The following is a 21,434-nucleotide window of genomic DNA, read 5'->3' as shown; positions in this document are numbered from 1 at the left end:
TAAGGTAATTCTTTTGTAAGATAACCTTTTGAAAAATCATGCTAACAGATTTTAAAATCTTCCTAAATACATCCTAGATGTGAACTTAATCCATAACAGGAATAATAACATTTAAAATGGAGCATTAATAAAAACAGTATGGCACAATTATACTTTGATGAAATTATGAGTGCTAAATCTTTATATTGGAAAAGAAAAATGACAACAACAACAACAAATAATTGTAAAGTAGTGGGTTGTATACCTCCCCTCAAGTTAGAAAAAAATAACAGAATAACCCCAGGACACTAGAAGGCAGAAAAAGAATATAAATTAATGAATTGAAAACCACAGATGCATTAGGAAGGTCAACAAAAACAAATGCTCTTTGAAATATTAGCAAATTATACAAGTTTCTACAGGAAATAACTAGAAAACAACAACAAAAGATAAAAGCATTCAATATTAAGAAAGAAAATAATTACAGATTTTGTAACGTATGGAAACTAGAAAACCTAACTAACTTTTTGAAGTACTATTACCTTAACAATAAAACTAGACAAGTATGATGCAATAACTTCTATAAGAGATATAGGTAGTAGGCACAAATTATTAGATGTATGTACAAATCTTAATCAGCAAGCCAAGAATACCTCAACGTCTAAAAAAGTCAATGCAATTCAATATATAAACACAGGGAAGGGAAAATTTGATTACTTCAAAGTAAACAGAACAAATTCTTGATTACACTCAACATTTACATAAACTATGCATGTATATATTAATATAAAATGCCTTCCATGCATCCCATAGAAAAATTATTTTAACTAGTTGCAAAGAACATCATGTTCAATGATGAACTATAAATGTAGTCTTCAAAGAAATCAAACAAGGACATCTATTAGAACTACTATTATTAACTATGGGGCTGAAATGCTAAAATTTCCAAGCAAAGTTGGAAAATAAGCATAAGAAATGGAAAGAGGTAAAATTTTTATTATCCACAGTGAACATTTACAGAAAACTTGCAAGACTTAACAGACAAAACAATTACAAGTCTGATGTTAAAACCGGCTCAAAATGGCGAAATAAGTGCAATTCAATTAGCATTTCACACCACAATGGAAATATTATATTAGGAACAGAAATATTGAAAGTATAACTTTAAAACACAGTATAGGTAAATATTTTAAAGGTGTGGACAACAATGACTACCATAGACAAAAGAAAAGCCATGAGTGTGTGTAGTAGACACCTGGGATGCCAGTTACAGAGACCAAGGCAGAAGCCTGAGGAGTCTGAGACCATCATTGAGGTGTATACACACACACACACACACACACACACACACACACACACACACAGAGAGAGAAAGAGAGGGAGACGGGGGGGGGGGGCGCACAGTACTGTAACCTTTAAGAGACATGCATTAAGATGATGGAAGACAGTTCAGTAGAAACCTAGGCAAGTGAAAATAAAACACTCAATGTGTAGGGGGAAATGACTTGTGGACACAGAGAAGCTTCATCTCACTAGGAAGCAGAAAACCACCAAACTCCCTTCACTGACTGCAGCAGACAGGATAAAATTTAAGTCCATTGATATTAACAGTTGGCATGCTGTGAGGATAATGAACACACACATACTGCTAGTAAGCCTGTAAATTAATGCAAGCTCCTCTAAGAACCATATAGCAGGAATGCTGTCAGGCTCTCACCTGGAAACAGATGGCAGGATAATTCAAGGAGGGTTGATTTACAAAGACATTTTAAGAAGGTGTGAGCCAAGGAGCTGTTACCACTCCCAGACCCAAAGGGGCAAAGGGAAGGGAAGAAGGGTCCTGGGAGCCAGAAGGAGCAAATCTTACAGACTCTGTCAAGAGACCAGTTGTGCCTGTCAGTGAAGGGACACAGGCAGCATAAAAATCTTGCAGGGAGGGAGCCAGGTAAATAAATACATGTCTGGATCACATGTCCAGCAGTCATTTTGCTGGGGTTCCTCACTGGCTAAATCTAACCAGCAGGTAAAGGGTGTGCCCTCCCCTGAGAGTGGGGCAGGTACAAAGCAGCTCTGGAGGGGCAAATGCCATACCTGATAACAAATATTTGGTGTTTGTACAGAAGAGAAACAGTCGTATGCTTGTTCAGATGCATGTATGGAGTATAGAGTACAGGTCTGTGGAGAGGACTAGAGGAAATCTAACACAAATTTATTAGTGGGAATAGGCAGGTAAAATGGTGTGGGGTGGACATGTGAGGACCTACAGCCAGCCATCTTGCTGGATCTAAGACCACAGATGGCTTAGATTTTATAGGGAAGTGTTTTCTGTTTCAGATCTGCAATAGATGGCAAATCTCAGCCTTTGAGTCCACACAATTGACTGAGAGGGAGAAGAGAAACAGAAAACACCTTATCAGATAATTTAGGCTTCCCTTGACCTTTGGGTGCTGTCTTGTGGATTCTGATATATTTGTGTCGGTTTAGAGCATTTAAGTATTTTTAAGGCTGGCAACTCGGAGATGAGCTCTAGCCTGATGTACACCAGGTCTTGGGTTTGATTCCCAGCACATGTGGGAGAGGAGAGAAAGACAAGGGAGAGGCAAAGGGAGAAAAAGGAGAGATATTTTAAATGTTTTCAATATATGACTTATGAAAAATATTGGTTCTGGCAATTTGCCAATTTTGACTTCTCATATAGAATATAATTTCCCCACATAAAGCAGTTTTATTAGAATAGCAATAAAAACTACAAGTGCCACCATTTATTCAGGGTATACCACATAGAAGGTATTGTCAAAAAAAATCCTTAATCCACTTAATTCTTATAGTCATACTGGTTTCATTAAATGTTTATTCAAATACAGGTTTTATTAAATTAGCTAAGTGACTGATGTTAGCTAAATGCTCAGCTAAAGGTAATGATTTTAATTGATTTTCTTCATGTATGTGTGTGTGGGGGGGATGTAGGAGTGTGCATGTGAAGAACAAAGGTTGACATGAGAAGTCTTCCTTAATTGCTTCTCCTCCTTATTTTTTTTTTTCTTCTTGTGTATGGAAATTGCTGTTTCCTTGAAGTTGTCTACCACCTCCGGCTCTTACAAACTTTCTTTCCCTCTTCTGCATAGAGCCCTGAGCCTTGGGGTGGGGTATAATGCAGACCCTCTAGGGGAGGGGCATAATGCGGACCCTTTAGGGGAGGGGTATAATGCAGACCCTGTAGGGAGGAGTAGAATGCAGACATTCCATTTAGGCTGAGCACTCCATATTCTCCCACTCTCTGCACACTGTCCAGTTGTGTCTATGTTAATTATCATCTACGGTAAGAAGCTTCTCAGGAGAGAGTTTGATCTATGGATATAGCAATATGTTCTTAGGAATCATTTTATTACTAAGTTCATTTAGAAAAGTTATCATGGTAGTTTTTTCTCCTAGGATCCATAGTCTATCTAGTCTCAGGTTCTCAGCCTCATTAACAGTATCAGGTATGGGTTCCAATCCATGAAGTAGGCCTTCAACCCAATTAAAAGAAAGTGGTTGGTTACTCCTACAGCGTTTGTGCCAATATTATATCAATTGGCATGTGTTACGGGAAGGCTCTTGTTGTAGCTCACAGGGTTCATACTTAGGAGAGAATGATTACTTTTCTCTTTTGGTTGCATATATTAGCACTTTCCAGCATTAAGAATGCTGGCCAGTAGGGGTTCCATCTTATTGATTGAGACAGTGTCTGTTACTGCACCTGGAGCCCTCCAATTTTACCTGGCAGGCCAGTATATCCCTTAAATTTCTCTAGTGTCTGCTTCCTTAATAATGGGCTTATAAGCACACACTACTGCATTTGGGCTTTACATTGGTGCTGGGGATCTGGCCCCAGGTATGATGCTTGGTCAGTAAGCATTTACGTTCTGAGCCACATCCTTAGCCTTTGTTGTTCTCTTCATATAGCCTTTCTATCCCTATGTTGTTTAGTCTTCCTGAAGATATAACATGCTTTGGCAACATGGCTCCTTATAAACAGAGGAAATTTTCAAAGTATTGGTAAGAACTGTCCTAAAAGATGATTTGGAGGTCACATTGTGCATTCACTTTAGGATGCTTCACTAAGAACAACAAATGCACTCCATTTTCCTATGCTATTACTTCTATTTTATCTAGAAAATGATGTAAAGTCTTCGTACAACTCTCAATTTTCTGTTTGTATTTCAAGTTCAGTCTTGCTACAGAAAAAACTATGTGTTAATAGTATTATCACACTGGCATGGTTTCTTGTAACACTGTTACTTGCATGGACGCTTATATATCTTCCCATTGAAATTCTTGCTGAAATCCTTCTACTGGCAGCAGGGAAAGCTGTGCATATGCAGTCCCACAAATTGATTTAATTGAATAAACCTTGAATCTGTGATGGGAATTTGCCTTTACATTTGGCCTATCTCTCTTCTAGAGAGTTCCCACATAGTGCTCTTTGCCAATTCCCCTTTGTTTAAGCTGTTTTGTTCTGTAGGAGGGTTGTAGACTGAGATTGAGTCTTACTGCCAGGAAGAAAGATAAGCGAATTTATTGCCACACTGTGGAAAATTAGTATAACAAGACAAAGATAAAACAATTCTTTCCTATAAAAGTCTTATACATTTTTTAAAAATTTGACATTCTTAACACTTACCTTACTGTTTCTCTTAACAGTAATAGTACTTACATCTTCTGATCACTTATGAAATATAATATGTATGTAGCTACAGTACTTATACATAGTAAACTAATTGTTTGAATGAGTTTGTATGCTACTAGAGGTTGTAAAATACTGACAACAACCAGGTATTGACAATAAATCTCACAATGTAATAACCCTGAGTGTGAGGGCAACAACAACAACAAAAACACTTGTGAAGGGCTCAACTTGCCTAAGCATGACATCCAATGGTTCTATTCTGATTTCAGAATTCCAAATTGAATCTGTTTATTAGGATAACATGACTCTGGATCATTTAGTGTGAGAGACAGTCTATGTTAAAGACAAGAAAACCAAGACCCAGAAAATGTACAAGGTAGTGACAAGATAGCTCAGGCCAGGGTTCTTCTCATTTGTCTCCCTGTTAACAGAGACCAGCAGCAGATTAGGGCTTGTGAGAAAGCATGCAAGAACAGACATAGACTGCAAAAAGGAAAGACTAAAATGTTATAAAGAAATGAAAAAGTGAAGAAAATTCATATAATAGTCATGAAAGGGTCATTTAAAAGAAAAGAAAATGATAAAAACATTAGCTAGTGGGGTGAGCCCAGAGATGGAGCCACTCTTAAAATTCTTCATAGAGATATCCTACAGAACTAAAAACAGGTTCATTTTGTTTAGGTTACTGATAAAGTAATCTGCATTTACAGGTAGTGAAATAAAGCACTGCTCAAACAGTTTAGAATTAGTTTCTCTAATAACTAACGAATGTGTCACATAAGTCCAGTATAACATTTTTGTTGGCACTTGAAGTGAATGTATTACTCACCAGTGGATGTGCCAACAAGAAAATCCCCACCCTATTTCCACCCCTTCAGAGCCACAAATTATTTATTAGGCAGTGACAGAGGGACTTGGAGTGTAAAACAGAAGTCATCATGGTTATCTAGGTTCTCAAAGATTAACAGTCAGCTTAGTGTTAAGATCAAATAAATTCTGGTCATCTAAAACTTCCCATTAAAAAATCCTCAATTTTATTTGGTACTTGAAAGTGTAGCTGGCTTCATTTTTGGGCGATACCCTTTTTAACTTTTAAATACCTTATTTATCACATTGAATTGATTTAACTCATTTAAATTAGATTTTAATTGAAATAATTTCCACAGGACAGCCTTTAGAATTGAGTTTTTCTTTGCCTACCACTTACCTAAGCCTTATATAATATTTTAACATATATATGCTAAACACAACACACAAATACATACACACATATATGCTAAAACTAAGTGTTTTAAGGTACTCAGAATTTTCACTGTCTTATCAAGTTAACACATACTTTACATAAGAATATTTAGCTAATGTTTAGAAAATACTTTCCATGATAAAAGTGAAGCTACACCATGCAAACACCCAGAATGCATCTAAACAAGTACTTGGAGACTTGTAGCAATAAGTACCAATGTTAAAATCCATCAGTTGCTCCAAACAGACAAGTTTCCACTGGAAAAAGAAGAGCAAATTAAACCCAAACCAAGCAGAAGAATGTGTATAACAAGGACTGAAGTAACCAAGGAAACAAGAAAACATAAGAACAAGAGAAACGTGACGTGACCCAAGGTTGCTCTTTGAAAAACCTAACAGTAAAGAAACTGTTATACCCAGAACAAGGGTCAGAAAGGGTAGAGGATGTCTCCCAACCTTATGAAAAGGAACTCTAAGAATGAGTTGGGGGGGAATTAGAACATTGGTAAACTTCTGAAAAAGTGTTCTTGTTCCTGATGACCAGGCAGTTGTACTACATCTTTGCTCTTTATAAGCCCATGCGGCATTGTCTTAGGCTAGCTCTGCTCAGTGTCTAGTTTCCCTTGGTAGATAATCCATCTCTCTAGGATTTGTAACTTTGTGGTGTCTTCCTCCTGCAGGCCTGACTTCACAGAAACTCACATAAAATGCTCACGTTTCCTGGAGGTACTCTGATCCTGTCACATACTGCTAGATCTCCCAGAGTCTCTTGAAATTTGAGGGGAAGCTCCCATAGCTCCTGTATTCTGTATGCCTGTAGAGCTAGCACCACATGGACGATGCCAAGGTTGGCCATCAACTCAGGCAGTAGCTGGGCTCAACTGGGCCATCTCTGCAGTAGTCTCTGAGGGCCTGGAGGGTTAAATTCAGACAAAGAATTGCCTGGAGAGTTCTATGTAAGCAGGATATCCATGTGCTGAATTCTCAAAGCAAACTCTTGCAAATGAATTTTTAGATACTTTCTCCCCCATGAGTCTACAATGGGTGGTTCTGGACAATTCCTGAGAAACCTGTAATGCCTCCTCTTTCCTACTGTTCTGGTTTCTGTATGGTGACTCATCACTTGGCAACTATACCTTCTTTGGCCTCAACTTTGCAGGCCCCTTTCTGCTGGCCAACCTATAACTTGTCCCCTCTTCCTCATCTGCTTTCTGCTCACAATTCTCACAGTAAATTCAGCTAAAAGCAGCTAGCTGTACTCACGCTACAGCCTGTACATGGGGAACTTGAAATTGCTGCAAGCAGACGAACTAGCCCATATTTAAATATGCTTCTCACAAAGTCTTAGAGATACAGATAAACTTTAAATTCTTTACAAAAATTAACATAAATGCCAATCCACAGCAGTTCTCATTGCCACGTGGAACCTCATAGGTAAAGCCTTTATTGTCTACATGTTTGTTGGCAAATCTGGTTCTTATAGGCTCCCACCAAAACTGCCAGCCAAGCTCTGCTTCTAGCATTCTGAGCTTTTTCTAGCTGGCTTCTCTAAATTTCTCTCAACTTCATATGGTCAGACAGGGTATACCCAATTCCAGCACTTTTTTTTTCTCTTGTATTAGATTTCCCATGACTATGACAAAGCACCTGAGCAAAGCAATTCAAGAGCAAAATATTTTTGGCCAAAAGTTTCAGAGGTCTGGCTCTATTGCTTTAGGCTGAGAATGCAGACAGAGTGTAGTGCTCTGCCTATGGCAGCCAGGGAGCAGAAGAAACCAGTAATAAATGTGCTGAGGACAACAAATCTGTCTTAAAGATGGTGGTAATATGGTAGAAGTAAGTGTGTTGGCTAGTTTTACGTCAACTTGATAAAACCTGAAGTCATGTTGGCATTTTGTTAGAAACCTCAGTTGAGAAAACATCCTTATGAGATTGGCCTGTGGGCAAGCCTGTGGTGCAATTTTTTTTGATTAATGGATATGGGAGGGGCCAGTTCACTGTGAGTGGTACCACGCCTGGGCTGGTGGTCTGGTTTTGTAAGAAAGCAAGGTGAGCAAGCCATGGGATTAAGCCAGTGAGCAGCATCCCTCCATGGCCTCTGCTTCAGTTCCTGCCTCCAGGTCCTGCTCTGACTTCTCTCAGTGATGGAGTATGACCTGAGAGTTTTAGTGGAAATAAAATCTTTGTTTTCCAAGTTGCTTTTGATCATGATGTTTTATCACAGCAGTAGAAACCCAAACTGAGGGGAAGTGTACTCACTTTTCAGATATTTCATTTCAGCACATGGCTATAATCCCAAAATTGGTTCCAAATAAAGGAACACTTTCTGATTCAGACTAAGGTAAGTTCCAATGACAACATCTGTCTCTGTGATTGAAGGAGGCACCAAGTTCCCTATTCCAGGAGCAGTAATGGTTAACACTCCTTCAAGCCCATGAGGTCAACTAATTAGAGTGAGAAGGGAATTACATTCTAGATATCAACTGATTTTAAATCATAAGGAAGTCCTTATTAATTCTATTGATACATTACCTGGAGAAGAATTTCAACAAATATAAAATGATGCCCTAGTTATTTTTAGCCTGTAATCTGGAAATCACACTGTATTTGCCAAGGCAGAAATAGGACTTTCAGAAGATGTGGCTAACAGTAAATCTATAGTATTAAATTTCCTCACATTTGAAGAACACTGGGGCAGAGTACTTCACCATTGTAAAGAACTATATGATAAACTCTGGAAAACAAGTAATATAAATTCACAACTGATAGCTGAATATTGAGCTTGATTTTGTTAAGTAAAAACAGCAGGAACACATCCAACCAAAAGAAGACCAAGCATTCTTTTTAAAGTACACTGAAGTAAAAGGCCACCAAGTGGTTCATCAGGTAAAATGATTTCCATAATTCATTTTTAAAAGAAAAATAAGAGTAATGTGTATTAAATGACTTCTTGTAAGTATGTGTTGGGAGTGATACACCATGTGCTAAAACAAATCCCATGTTTCTATGTCTTGAACTTGTTTAAATAGGAGATATCACATCAAGCATGCTTGCTTTAACAGTTGGGTGTTAGATGCCCTTCACCATGTAATTACTTCCCAATGACACACAACTGAGTGCCTCTGCAGAACGCTGGTTTGAACCTAGCAGCTTTGGTATTAAGACTAGGCAGAAACTGCTACTCATTCTAGTCCATACCCTCTTCTCTCATCCTGCAGTTCTCCCCTTCATTTGCTGTTACTCTTAACTGTAGACAACAGCCCTTTTCAGTATGGCACTAAGTCAGCCAAGGTTTGGATACCATACTACCTGCTAAATGGGACCTGCCTGTTTTTGCAGTTCACTTTTAAAATCTGAATATCAATATTTCGAATTGAAAAATAAAATATACATTCTTAGAGATGAGAAATTATATATCAAATGCCATTCATTTTCATAATATTCCTAAAATACTATATATAGGATATTTAGCAAAAATACTTTCCATAATGCTAACATATTTTATGCTTTACATACTTTTTCTTAATTTTATTTTTTTTATTCTGCATGTAAAAAATTTTTAAAGTATTTATAATGATTTTCATGTTTTATTATTATCTTGTTTTCTCTGATACTTTCACAATAATTCATAATTTTCTTAGCAATGTCATATAAATAAACAAGCAGTAAGATGATCCTTATTATATAATAACCAGAAGTGAATAAGGCCTAAAAGGGATATCAACTTATGAACTCTTCACAAACATTCTTAACTTCTTTATGACAAGTGAACACACTTTCTCTGAATGTAAAGAATACCAAACGTTTATTTTGCATGTGATTTAGTCAGGTTTAAATGAAAGAATTAGCCATAATTTCTTGATTGAATTAACATAAAAATGTAATAAACTTATATAATCCAAACTGAAGTCACCTTCTAAAGAAAAACTCTGTTTTATGTTATCATAATTTTTCCTATGGAGTACGCACAAGGAAATAAAGCTGTGTTGTTCCACAAATGATTAAAAGCAATGCTAGGACACTCTGAATAAGATGTACATATATAACTTAAATCAATATTAGGATTATTTTCTCTGGCAAGTTAGCTTGCAGATGAAAAGCAGCAGCCCAAATCCACAGACTGTAACTGCTGACCTCTTCAAAATTCGACTCTTCCACGTAGATACTTCTTCTACTAATGGGACATGAGTTGGATCATTTTCCCGTTCCTTCTGCATCTGATGTTTAGAATGGGAGACAAGAGTTAGGGGACAAGGTACTGAAAATTAAAACATTTGTTTTGAAGAAAAAAGTTCCTATTAACTCACTGGATTTAGAAATTTTTTCTCAAGACTCCATGACAGATTTAAAGTGAACATATATGCCTCTTACCAGAATCCTTTCATAGATAATTATTACTTTTATAGTAATAATAAATACTTTTATAGACTATCACACTTTAAAATGGTGTTTTTATGTCATGAGGCAAAGTTCCTTTCATGTCAACTTAAAAGTTTCTATTTTACCTCTAATGAATAACAACTGGAATTTATTTCCTTCTGTAGTAAATTGGACTAGTATCCCATAAAAGACAGAGCCAGCTTTACAGCAAGTCTACAACAGAAGTTCAGAAAACATCTAAAGACATGGCCTTGTAACTGCAGGAACAAATGTGTCAAAGAATGTAAGTGCTTCTTCACACAGCAGCTCTAAGCAATGAGAGTCAATTTCCTAGACTGCTTCTAAACTCCCCGAGAGAGACATTTTCTGTGAAGCAGCCTCCCAGGGGCAGGGGGAAAGAGGGGAGAGATAGCTGCTGGAATGGGTCAAGAGGAGAATGAGCAGAAAGCAAAAGATCTTTAAAAGATAAAAAGAACTGGACACATTCATGGAGTGATATTTACTAGAAACATCCTGCACTAGGGTGACGATAGAAATACTTTCAACAACAGCAGGAATAATGACTTTGAAATTCTACAGTGTAAATATTTAATTTAAAAGTCTGCAAAATTAATTTCAAATTTATAGTAGAAAAATAGACTCTGATGCCAATCTCATTAAGACCATAATCTTGGTTTAGCTTCCAAATGGCTTCATTCAGCAACAGATTCTTTTTTGACACTGATGCTCCATTTACTGAATCCTAGGACAGTCATTCCTTTATTAGCCAATGACCCTTCCTAACAAGAGTTGTCAGTGTGTTGGTTTGAAAGAGAATGATGTGGTGTTAAAGGCTAGCCTTGACCTCTCCTTCCCTCTCTGTTACCTCTATACACTTGTCTGTGATAACTTGTATACTTCTTTGAAAAGTTCCTATTAATAAATTTTAAACTTCCAAAAGCTTAAAAAGCATGATAACATATTCCCAAATACAAAACCCTCTCCAATTTTCTGAATAAAGTCTCATTACAACAAGTACTGTTCATGTAAGATTAATTTAGAAAAATCAGTCTATTCATTTGCTCAAAAATTAAGACTTTTCTGACTAAAGAATAGTATGTGCCAATGTTATGGGCCAATCAACATATTTTCAGGCCAGTTTTTAAACAGAAATTTTAAATTCTAGATAGATAATGTTCACAGAAAAATATACTACCCATGTAGTAAAAAAGGGATGAACATTCTTTTCACAGGCATATATTATTAATTAAAATTATGGTATCGAATCATATCATGCTTTAGATTCAGTAAGTTTTAAAACAATTCTTCTTACTTTTATCTGGCAAAGAATTCTTGGTTCTTTCTCTCTAATTACATCTAACTGCTCAACCTACATCCAGGTTTTAGTTTGAAAAGTTAAATAAGTACCCACTCCTGCTACAAATGTGTTTTTGGGAATTTCCTACATTTAAAGTGATGTATACATCATCAAGGAAGTTTCTATACATAAATCTTTCTACTTTCCTTGGATTCTCATAAAGAATGTTGGGTAAATCCCACTTTCCCTCAATTCTAGATGAGATGGAGGAAGTAAGGATGAACAGAGTTATCATTTTTGTGTTCTCAGCAAATTCAGGCTCTTTCTAGCTTGTGTGGGCTCCCAGCGTCTGGTCAATGAATGACTGTCACAAACAATACAACTCCTCCTGAAGCACCTCTGTCACTGGAAAGGAGCTGATGTGCTTCACAAGTTGAAATGTACTCTTATTTTCTCAGTTAAAGCATCTGCATTCCACTATTACAGAATTTGCTTCACAACTTTGTTCTGGATTTAAAAGATTTCTGTTGATTAAATATATTTTAATAAGGGAGATGATAAATTACCTTGAACATGAAGTTTGCTTTTAAATTTTTTGATAAGACATTACTGAAAATATTAAATGAGTCTTGGGCTAAAACTATATGTTTCAGATGTATCACAAAAGTTTTGCAGACATCAAACTTATTTATTAAATTGACAGGGACTCAGTGAGTTTTTTAGGAAACTTAGGGTGTTTCCCTTTATTTTCTAGCTTCAATAAAGGTTGCTATTTCAGTAGCATGTACCTAGGTATAAACAGTTTTTTAAAGAGGAAAAACAACCTGCCTTTAAATCCAGACACATGCTACTTCTATATGAATATAAAGACAGATAAAAATGCCAACATTCCAAAAATGGTTAAATTATAAGAGATGATATGGAGTCTGACTAGTAGAAATAATACTTCATTGCCAACCTTATCTCATTAACAGAGCTAGTAAGTATTTCATGGGACCTTTTTGCATTTGTATATTTATAAGTTATAAGTAACAGTGTAATTTCTATCTTTTACAAGTGGATAAATGGTTTCAATTATTTTCCATTAGTTTCACATTATTTTTTTCTGTTTTCTGTGCTGAGGATTGAACCAAGGGTCTGGCATGCACTAAGCAAACACTCTACCCCTAAACTAAGCTCCAAGTGCACAGATTAGTAAATAAACATACCATAATTATCACACTATCTGCATTGTATAGGACAGCTTGTATGGTCCATACAACTTTGGAATAAACTGTTACCAAGAGGTAGCACTATTTTCTAGTTGGTGTACAAGCAGCTTCCCATGAGGGTATGTCTAATGAACTCTAGACAGACCATCATTGGATTGGGACAGTCATTTTCTTGCTGATCAGAAGCACAGGAAGGACATGTTCATTCAGCACGTGCTCCTTTAATGGCAAACAGTTCCTGTCTCTTATGTGACCCTCTCCCTTCGCAAATTGTCATTGTACCATTTCTCTATGTGCCTACTGGGGTCCTTGTTAAATGGCTTCATGTTCTAACAACCTGCTGTGAAAGAGTCCCAGCCATGTGGAGGTTAAATCTATACCTTCTGAATCAAATCCTTCAGCTTGCAGACCTCTTCATTCAAATCTTCAACATTACTGACCAGTTCATCACAAACGGAAGTAAAACTTCTGGGAGAAGCCCACTCTAGTACTATCTGTTGAGATTTCCAAAAGTTACATTAAGAACAGAAATGACTTTTCACAATTTATATGCACAAAGATTATTTGACATTCTAAAAGATTACATTATATAATTGACCTTTGTTGTTCACAGAATAAATCCTGGCAACAAAAGTCAGTAATTTTATTCAAACAGTTGAATCAGCTTGCTATATTATTTTCCTAAATATATATTTATGTGTAGAAATTAATATTAGTAATATTTGTAGTGAATAAATAAGTTTTTAAAAACTTAAAAAGTGACATTCTTAGACTAGTATATATTAACATAGGAAAACAAGTCTGCTTAAAAATTTTCATTCTAGACAAACAGGCAAAACAAAATAAGGAAAAAATAAAAAAAAATCTGCTTCTTTAAGTCAGTATCTATTTATAATTTCCTTAATTAAGAAAACTATACATCAATGTAATTTTTAAATAACATTCATTTCGCCTCATCTTTCACTTGGGTCTCCTAACACTTCTCATTCTAATCAATTAAATCTTCATTAACAACAAAGGACAAGTTCAATACAGAGATCAGTTTAGACTTTGGTTTGCCTTATTTCCCCTTTGCTTGAGGCTGAGAGTACAAGGTTTTATAATAAATTAAATGTAGAAGAGAATATTAGATTTGCTGCTTTGGGTCTCCTGCTGAACAACTAGTGGAATGTTGTCAGATCAGGACTGCCTAACGGGTTATCATGAATTCATCTAGACTGCTCAACACTCACACTTTGCATGGAGCAAATCTTGCTTAAATACCTTGTGAGAATTTACAGGTAACTCGGTGATGATATTCTGCACAGCTGTGATTAAATGGCCACACTGCTTATTTAATTTCAGAAGGAAGTTGAGGAACTCATCACCACTGAAGGAAGGAGACAAACAGGAACCAGTGAGAGTGCTTTACTTCACTATACCAGCCTGCTTCTAACGTTAATGAGGTCTAAAGACTATCAACCTCCCATTATTTGGAACTGAAATATGCACTAAGTGTAAAAGAAAAGAAAACCAAGCCTTGAATCCCAAGAACAAGGGACTCCTTTACCACTCCTTATTTATTACAAAGTTTCTGTGATATGGAAATTGAACCCTGGACTTTGTATTTGCCAGACAAGCTCTGCTACTGAGTCACAGCCCCTGCTCCAAGAATCTCAAATTCCAAAGTGAGATATAGACATGAAATTATTATGTGAAGGGATACACGAAGATTAAAGAACCATTATCTGAGTAGCTATCATGGAGGATAGTGCACTGAATTTTTACATTAATTGTTTTATTTATCCCTACCAGTGTCTGAGGTGGCTAACACTTGTTCACAGGCGAACAATCTAAAACTCAGAGAGAATTAATTTAGTACCACACACTATGGTGGGAATAAGGAATTAGAAACAGTTGATAGAAATGATACTCAGACTGAACTTGGAGCCAAATAATACATTTTGCATTTAGGTAAGGAAGGGAAGAAGTTCCAGACAGAAAGACTTGGTAAATATGAAAGTACAGAACAGGGGAGCAATTGAGGCAGACTAAAGTAAGATCATCAGAAAGGAGCAGCGACAGGCTGAATGTAACTACCTTCCAAAGGGTTTTGTATTCCTCATAATGTAAGGATCCTGAAGGAGTTCAAACAGGAAGGGAGAAAGTCAAAACTTGGTATAAATTTTACTTGGTGATTGTTGTGGATTAAAGTAACATATAGATGGAAGAACTGGGAAATTCCCTATCAGGGAGAGACAGCTTAAGGTAAAGAACTGAAAGGAGGAACAGAATTGTTTTTAGAAATTTTTAGGAAATAAACCAGAAAAAAAATGAAATAGAAATGCATGTAAAACAAAAACAACCTAGGATGCTTTTCATTTTTTGTTTCACTAGATGAACGTATCATTAAGCAAGGAACTGATTTTGGGGATGAATAAGAGCAGATAAGAAGATGAAGAAAAAACATTATAGCCTAACTAAGGACACAGACTCTTGAGTTGGGTTGACCTGAGTTTGGACTCAGCGTCCACATATAGGAAGCTTTCAGATCTTGAACAAGCCTAATCTTAAGTCAGATACTTCCAAATCTCTAGAATGGAGACAAGACTTTCATGAGGACAAGAAGAAGACAATATAAAGTATCTGGCATTCTGTCTAGCAAAAGACATCCAAGTCAGATAAGTCATGGTGTAACTTCAATGACATGAGACGTGGGTAACAATTAGTACACAGTAGAATGTCTTTGACCCATGTCTATTCTGAGATCTGTAGACTCTAAGAGATGAGATACAGTTCAGAGACAGTGAGGGAACATCAATAAGAAAAAACATACCTTGTATTCACTAGCATCTAACTAGACTAGTTATTCCTTCTAGCATGGATGTGAGCACAATCCAGGTGGCAGTAGTATCAAAACTGTGATTCTGAAGATCACAGAAAAAGGGACATGAGAAGAGAACTGAGAGCAGTAAACACGTGTTTGGAGAAAGAAAGGTAGCCTGGGAAGCAGAAGGAGATCGGAGCTGACCACTCTTATAGAAGAAAACTTTACAGGGAAGACGGTTGAGTAACTTAAATATCTATCAGTTTAGACAGGAGACTGGACTGGCTTTAATAACTGACAGACCAATCTGCAGTGGAAACCACAGTGCAACCCACACAATCCAACAGAACAAATAACTGTCAAATTAGATAAGTAATTCAGAGAAATAGAAAAGACAAAATTTGAATGGATAAAATGGGAACATTTTACCATAAAATGCTACTACACTTTAGAAAAATGGGGGGGGGGGGAGTCTGTATAATGTGTCAATAGTATCTACTAAAATAGAAATCATAAAAAAAAAAAAAAAAATCCTCAACTATGAGACCAAAAACTACTTTTAACTCCAAACAACATTCTTCTATGTAATCTCTGGCCAAATACTGTAGAGTTTTACACACTAGGATAAAAAAGTCTTTAAAGAAATAGTGTCGACTTCCCATGAAACTAAAGACAAACTATTCTTTACAGCACCTCAGTAGGATGTACACAGCATTTTCCTTTCCGGGAAGCCTGTTAGCTATTAGACTGAACTGAAAAACAAAACACAAGAGTACAGACTCTCTCTCTAGGCACTGACTCCATGGCTGCTTCCTCTCTTTTGTGTTTGGTCTCATTCCCTAGCCTGGCCCGGGACTCACTATGTAGCTGTGGATGCATGGAATTCCTGACTCTCTGTGTCCACCTCCCAAGCACAGGGGCTATAGGTCTGGTCCACCCCCTTTTTTGGATCCTTTCAAAACCAAAGTGAAAGTACATATTTTTAAGGTCTTACCGCTTTATTTTTAGCAACAAAAAACAGTGGTTATAAAGCATTCTTAAAATGCATGTTCTTTTTCTTTATTACATGTTCTGATTTTTACTCTAGAAAGAACAGAAGAGAATGCAGAACAACAAGAGGGATTACTCCTGTTGATTTGTGTCTATGTAATGTTTATATACAGTATACATATAATTTAGAGTTTAGTGCTCTTCTGATACTTGAATTTTGTTTACTAGCAATAAAAACAGTAAGTACTCAACAGGTGATTCATTAATGCCCTATGTATTTAATGTAACAAGTTCAAGGAAATTAGTATTCATTGAGAATTGTAATTTAAAACATCAAATGATAGTAAGTATAAAATTATAGACAGTTTATCCATAATATATGTGAAATAGAAACTCTTAAGCACTTTCTGAAGACAGTAAGCAACTCAATTAAAGTAAGTGAACAGTACCACTTACAAAATTACAGTCTTATTAAATGTGGAGTTTTTGCATGAGAATGGCCCCACGGGCTTACTATTTGAATACTTGGTCCCTGGCTAGTAGAACTATTTGGGAAGAATCAGGAGTTGTGGCCTTCTGAATCTATGGAGACAGGCTTTGTGATTTCAAAAGACTAGTGCCATTCCTAGCATCTCGTTCTATCTCTTCCTCCTGCGCAGGAATTAAGATAAAAGTTCTCAGCTGTTGCTACCTTCATGCCTTTGTCCTGTTATCAGGGACTCTTAACTTTCTGAAATCATAAGTCCAAATTGAACATTTTCTTTTATAAGTTACCTTGGTCATGGTGTCTGTCTTAGTGTTCTATTGCTGTGAAGAGACACCATGACCAAGGCAACTTTTATAAAAGACAGCATTTAACTGGGTACTTGCTTATAGTTTCTAAGGTTAGTCCATTATCATCATGGCAGGGAACATGGTGGCACATAGGCAGATGTGATACACTAAGAGTTCCACATCCTGATCCATAGAGGGGTGGTGGTGAGGGGGGGGGGTTGGTGGGGGTGGCTTGTGGTGGAGAGAGAGGTAGAAAGACAGAGACAGACAAAGAAAGAGACTCACTCACTGGGCCTGGTGAGGGCTTTTGAAACCTCAAAATTGACACACTTCTAATCCTTTTAAACAGTTTCACTCCCTGGTGACTAAGTGTTTAAATATATGAACCTATGCTTTTATTTAAAGCACCACAGTGTCTTATCACAGCAAGAAAAAAGTAACTAAGATACTAAATGAGAAGAAAACATGAGTCTTTCTCACGACATAATTTTTCGGACCACTGACCAGTAATAGGCAAGTTACATAAATCACAGCTCTAGAGAGCACCAATGATGTCATATAGCATGCATATGGTATCTTCTATCAGTGTTATACAATGCACAACCTGTAGAAGGTTGCATGCAGCCCTAACAATTTGTGTACATTTAAGGAATTCTAAATAAGCAGATATGATAAAGGTATGGTAAGATAAATTATTTGATCGTGTGTGTGTGTGTGTGTGTGTGTGTGTGTGTGTGTGAACTATCTTTTCCTTTTAAGGGGGTTGTATTTTATGTCCCAGTAACACAAGGATTGACAATGTAGTCTATGCTGGCACGTAAAATAAGACTGTGAAGCTTTTTTTTGAGATTACAATACAATTACATCACTTCCCCTTCCCTTTCCTCCTCTAAACAGTCTCTTTGCTCTCTTTCAAATTTATGTCCTCTTTCTTCATTAACTGTTGTTATATACACATATATATATACTTCTAAATACATATATACAACCTGCTCAGTCTGTATAATGTCATGTGTATGTATATACTTTTAAGGGTAGCCATTTGGTATTGGATAAGCAATTGGTATGCTCTTCCCCAGGGAAGACTCTCCTATTCTCAGCATTCCTAGTTGCCTGTAGTTCTTCATGTAGGTTGAGACCTCATGAAACCTCCCCCATCCACACTAACATGTCTATTGGTATAATCCTTATTCAGCTCTTGTTTAGTCAGCCATGTTTGTGAGACTTCGTGGGTACAGCTTTTGACATTCCTACAAAACATGATCTCACAGCAAAATTCCTATTCCTCTGAGCTTAGAGAGCCACTGACTAGTTCTGCTGGTTGTTTATGTCATATCTCTTCTCTTGCCATGGAAGAGCATGGCCCAGATTGGAGCAGTTCCTCTAGCCTGGTCTCAGAGTAACAAGGAGGAAAGCTAATGATAAGAATGATCAAGAACAGAGGCCAGGTGGTGGTGGTGCACGCCTTTAATTCTAGCACTCAGGAGGCAGAGGCAGGCGGATCTCTGTGAGTTCGAGGCCAGCCTGAGTAACAGAGTGAGTTGCAGAACAGGCTCCAAAGCTACACAGAGAAACTCTGTCTTGAAAAAAAAAAAAAAAAAAAAAAGGAGCCAAACTTCACTGTGGCTGATGTTTAACATTTATAAGCAGATTAGGCCATATCTTAAAAATTTGAAGTCTAGATAAAATTTAATATCTGTGATTAATGTGTTATAAATAGAAGTACTATATACTTATTGTAGAATAACTGAAAAAAAAAAAGCCATACCACCCAAAGATATATATATAAGTGGCACTATTTTCTATCAGGATATTTTCTTATAGTTTTTTTCCAGTATTTATTCTATGGATTTCTACAACTAATATAATATATAATATACCAGTTTACAATGTGCTTTTAACATATTATGGATATTTTCCCATAATATTAAGTTTCAATCTATGCCAATCATTTCTTTGCTGTTAATTATTTAGAAATTACAATTTTATAATGTTTAGAAATAACAGGTATGAACAGTATATTCCACATACACACTGGACCTATATAGATTTTTGAGAGGGAGTAGTTTCTTGATGAACTTAGTTTTGAGATACTTTTGACACATTCAAGTGGATTTTAGGTAGCTCAGAGATAAAAGAAAATGGCTGAGGAGAAACTGCTGAATGCTGGCTAGTTTGTTCAAAACTAATATTTAAATTTAAAATTTAAATTCTGCAAAACATGCCAAGGCATAAAAAAGTAAATGAACAGTATATGTGCATTCTTATAACAGATTATTTAAAAATCTGACACACACAAAGTATTTTAAAATAAATCAGTGGCTTAATTGTTGAAATAAAATAATTAGGATATTACAATCAATCAATTCAACTTTTCCTGCTGTTAGTTTTCTTATGACTTAATGACTAATTTCTTCTTTAAAGGATGGCTTTAAACAAATGGGAAGCAAAACCTTGTCTTTACAATCATGTAAACAGTCTGTGATTTAATAACAAGGTCAAATTCCTGGAATATGTGCTTGACATTTTTATTTTTTAAAAAATTGGGCAGTTTTAATAAGTGAGCTATTCATGATTCTACATTCCTTAAGTCTATTAAAGCCCACAAAAACATTTATATAGGCAACTCTCATGATAAAAAATAAGTAATATTAGGGGTTCCAATCTACTACAAGTTAGTCACCTTGAAATACTGCCTATTAGAAACAATGATGAAACACCAGAGATATTTAAGAAGGGTTGTTGATTTAAAAACCTCATGTCTGAAAACCCATATAATGCATTTAAATATTTAGAATCTATGATATTATCTATAATGATAACATCAAATACTTAAGTCCTTCCTGCTATATGGAGGCAAAGTAAGACAAAACAATGGGAAAAGAGTAGTTATAACACAGTCTTTTTAATAGGCTTTAAGACATCAGGATCATATAAATCGGTTCTTGGAAAAAGTCTCTAAGTTCTAAAACAACCCTGAGATCTCCTTGACTCATAGTCACATACATGATGACAAGACTGCATTTGTAAGTATTTTTCTACAGGACAGAAAGGCTGGCTATTTGCTGCTGTTGCTAAACAGGTGCTCAAAGTTACCATGCTACTGGAAGGAACACAATTATGTGTTGTTTAGGATTTCAAAAATCTATGTGTTTTATGTTTAAGTAAGGTAATATTGACATACAAAAATATTTACAAAATGTACCAATCATAACTTAAAAGCCATAAGCCGTTCAGCTTTTCTGGCCTTTGTTTACATTCTTCCTATTCTTTGTAGCTATCACACAGTTACTAGGCTGAACCAACTGAAGTCAATAGGAAAGTTTCTAAGCACACATAAATCAAAGAACATACTTTTAAATAGTACATGAATAAAGAAAAAGTCTTGAAGGAAAAACATTGTACATAAAAGTATATGAAAATGACCATTAAATGTATTAAAATTTTTGTGACTTTCAATTACATCCATGTTGGGAAGAAAATACAAATGGCTACCCACATGCTTATATAACAAAAAGAAATATCAAGAAATCAAAAAGAAATATCAATAATACAAGGTGGTACGCACTTGGGAAGCTAAGGCAGGAAGATTGAGTGTCTGAGGCCTGTTTAGGTTACAGAAGAAGATCCTGTCACAAAAAGAGAGGAAGGGAGGGAGGGAGAAATCAAAATGTTCTATCTCATGCACTTATAGAAATAAATTCAAAGCAGGCAGAATGAAGAAAACAACAAGGGTACCAGCAAAAAATCAATGAGATTAAAAGCAGTAATGGAGCAAAAAGAAAGTGTATGGGCTAGTGAGATGACTCAGTGGGTAAAGCACCAGCCAAGCCTGACGCCCTGAGTTCAAACCCTGGGATCCACATGGTGATAAGAGAAAACCAAATTCCATATGTTGTCCTCTGCTCCCACATGAACACTGTGCCATGTACAAATCCTACTCTCCACAGACACAAAATAAACATTAAGTTAAAAAAGGAGCATCTATCTAAAAATTAATAAACCTCTAACAAGATTAAAAGGAGATAAAAAATAAGAGAGGAAAGCATCAATACTGGTAATGAAATGGGATATTATAATGGAGTC

At 36.1% G+C, this 21,434-nt stretch overlaps 1 protein-coding gene across 3 annotated transcripts in view; it reads right to left on the bottom strand.

Moving 5' to 3' along the window:
* Window positions 1-9,671: 9,671 nt before the first annotated feature.
* The window catches only part of Asz1 (ankyrin repeat, SAM and basic leucine zipper domain containing 1), a 39,004-nt gene continuing 27,241 nt past the window's right edge, over window positions 9,672-21,434 (bottom strand). The window contains exons 11-14 of one of the 3 annotated variants that reach the window (XM_036182607.1): window positions 14,042-14,147; window positions 13,759-13,760; window positions 13,159-13,243; window positions 9,955-10,107 (exon numbers count right to left, since the gene is read on the bottom strand). In XM_036182607.1, coding sequence (XP_036038500.1) covers window positions 9,955-10,107; window positions 13,159-13,243; window positions 13,759-13,760; window positions 14,042-14,147 — 346 coding nt within the window. Of the gene's footprint in view, window positions 10,108-13,158; window positions 13,273-13,758; window positions 13,761-14,041; window positions 14,148-21,434 lie in introns of those variants that run through there. The other 2 variants (XM_036182606.1, XM_036182608.1) reach the window with 2 other exon arrangements.

The sequence above is a fragment of the Onychomys torridus genome, chromosome 3, assembly GCF_903995425.1.
Source record: "Onychomys torridus chromosome 3, mOncTor1.1, whole genome shotgun sequence".
NCBI classification, from domain to species: domain Eukaryota; kingdom Metazoa; phylum Chordata; class Mammalia; order Rodentia; family Cricetidae; genus Onychomys; species Onychomys torridus.
The sequence above is the reverse complement of the archived record's forward strand: the minus strand, read 5'-3'. Positions and strand labels throughout refer to the sequence as shown.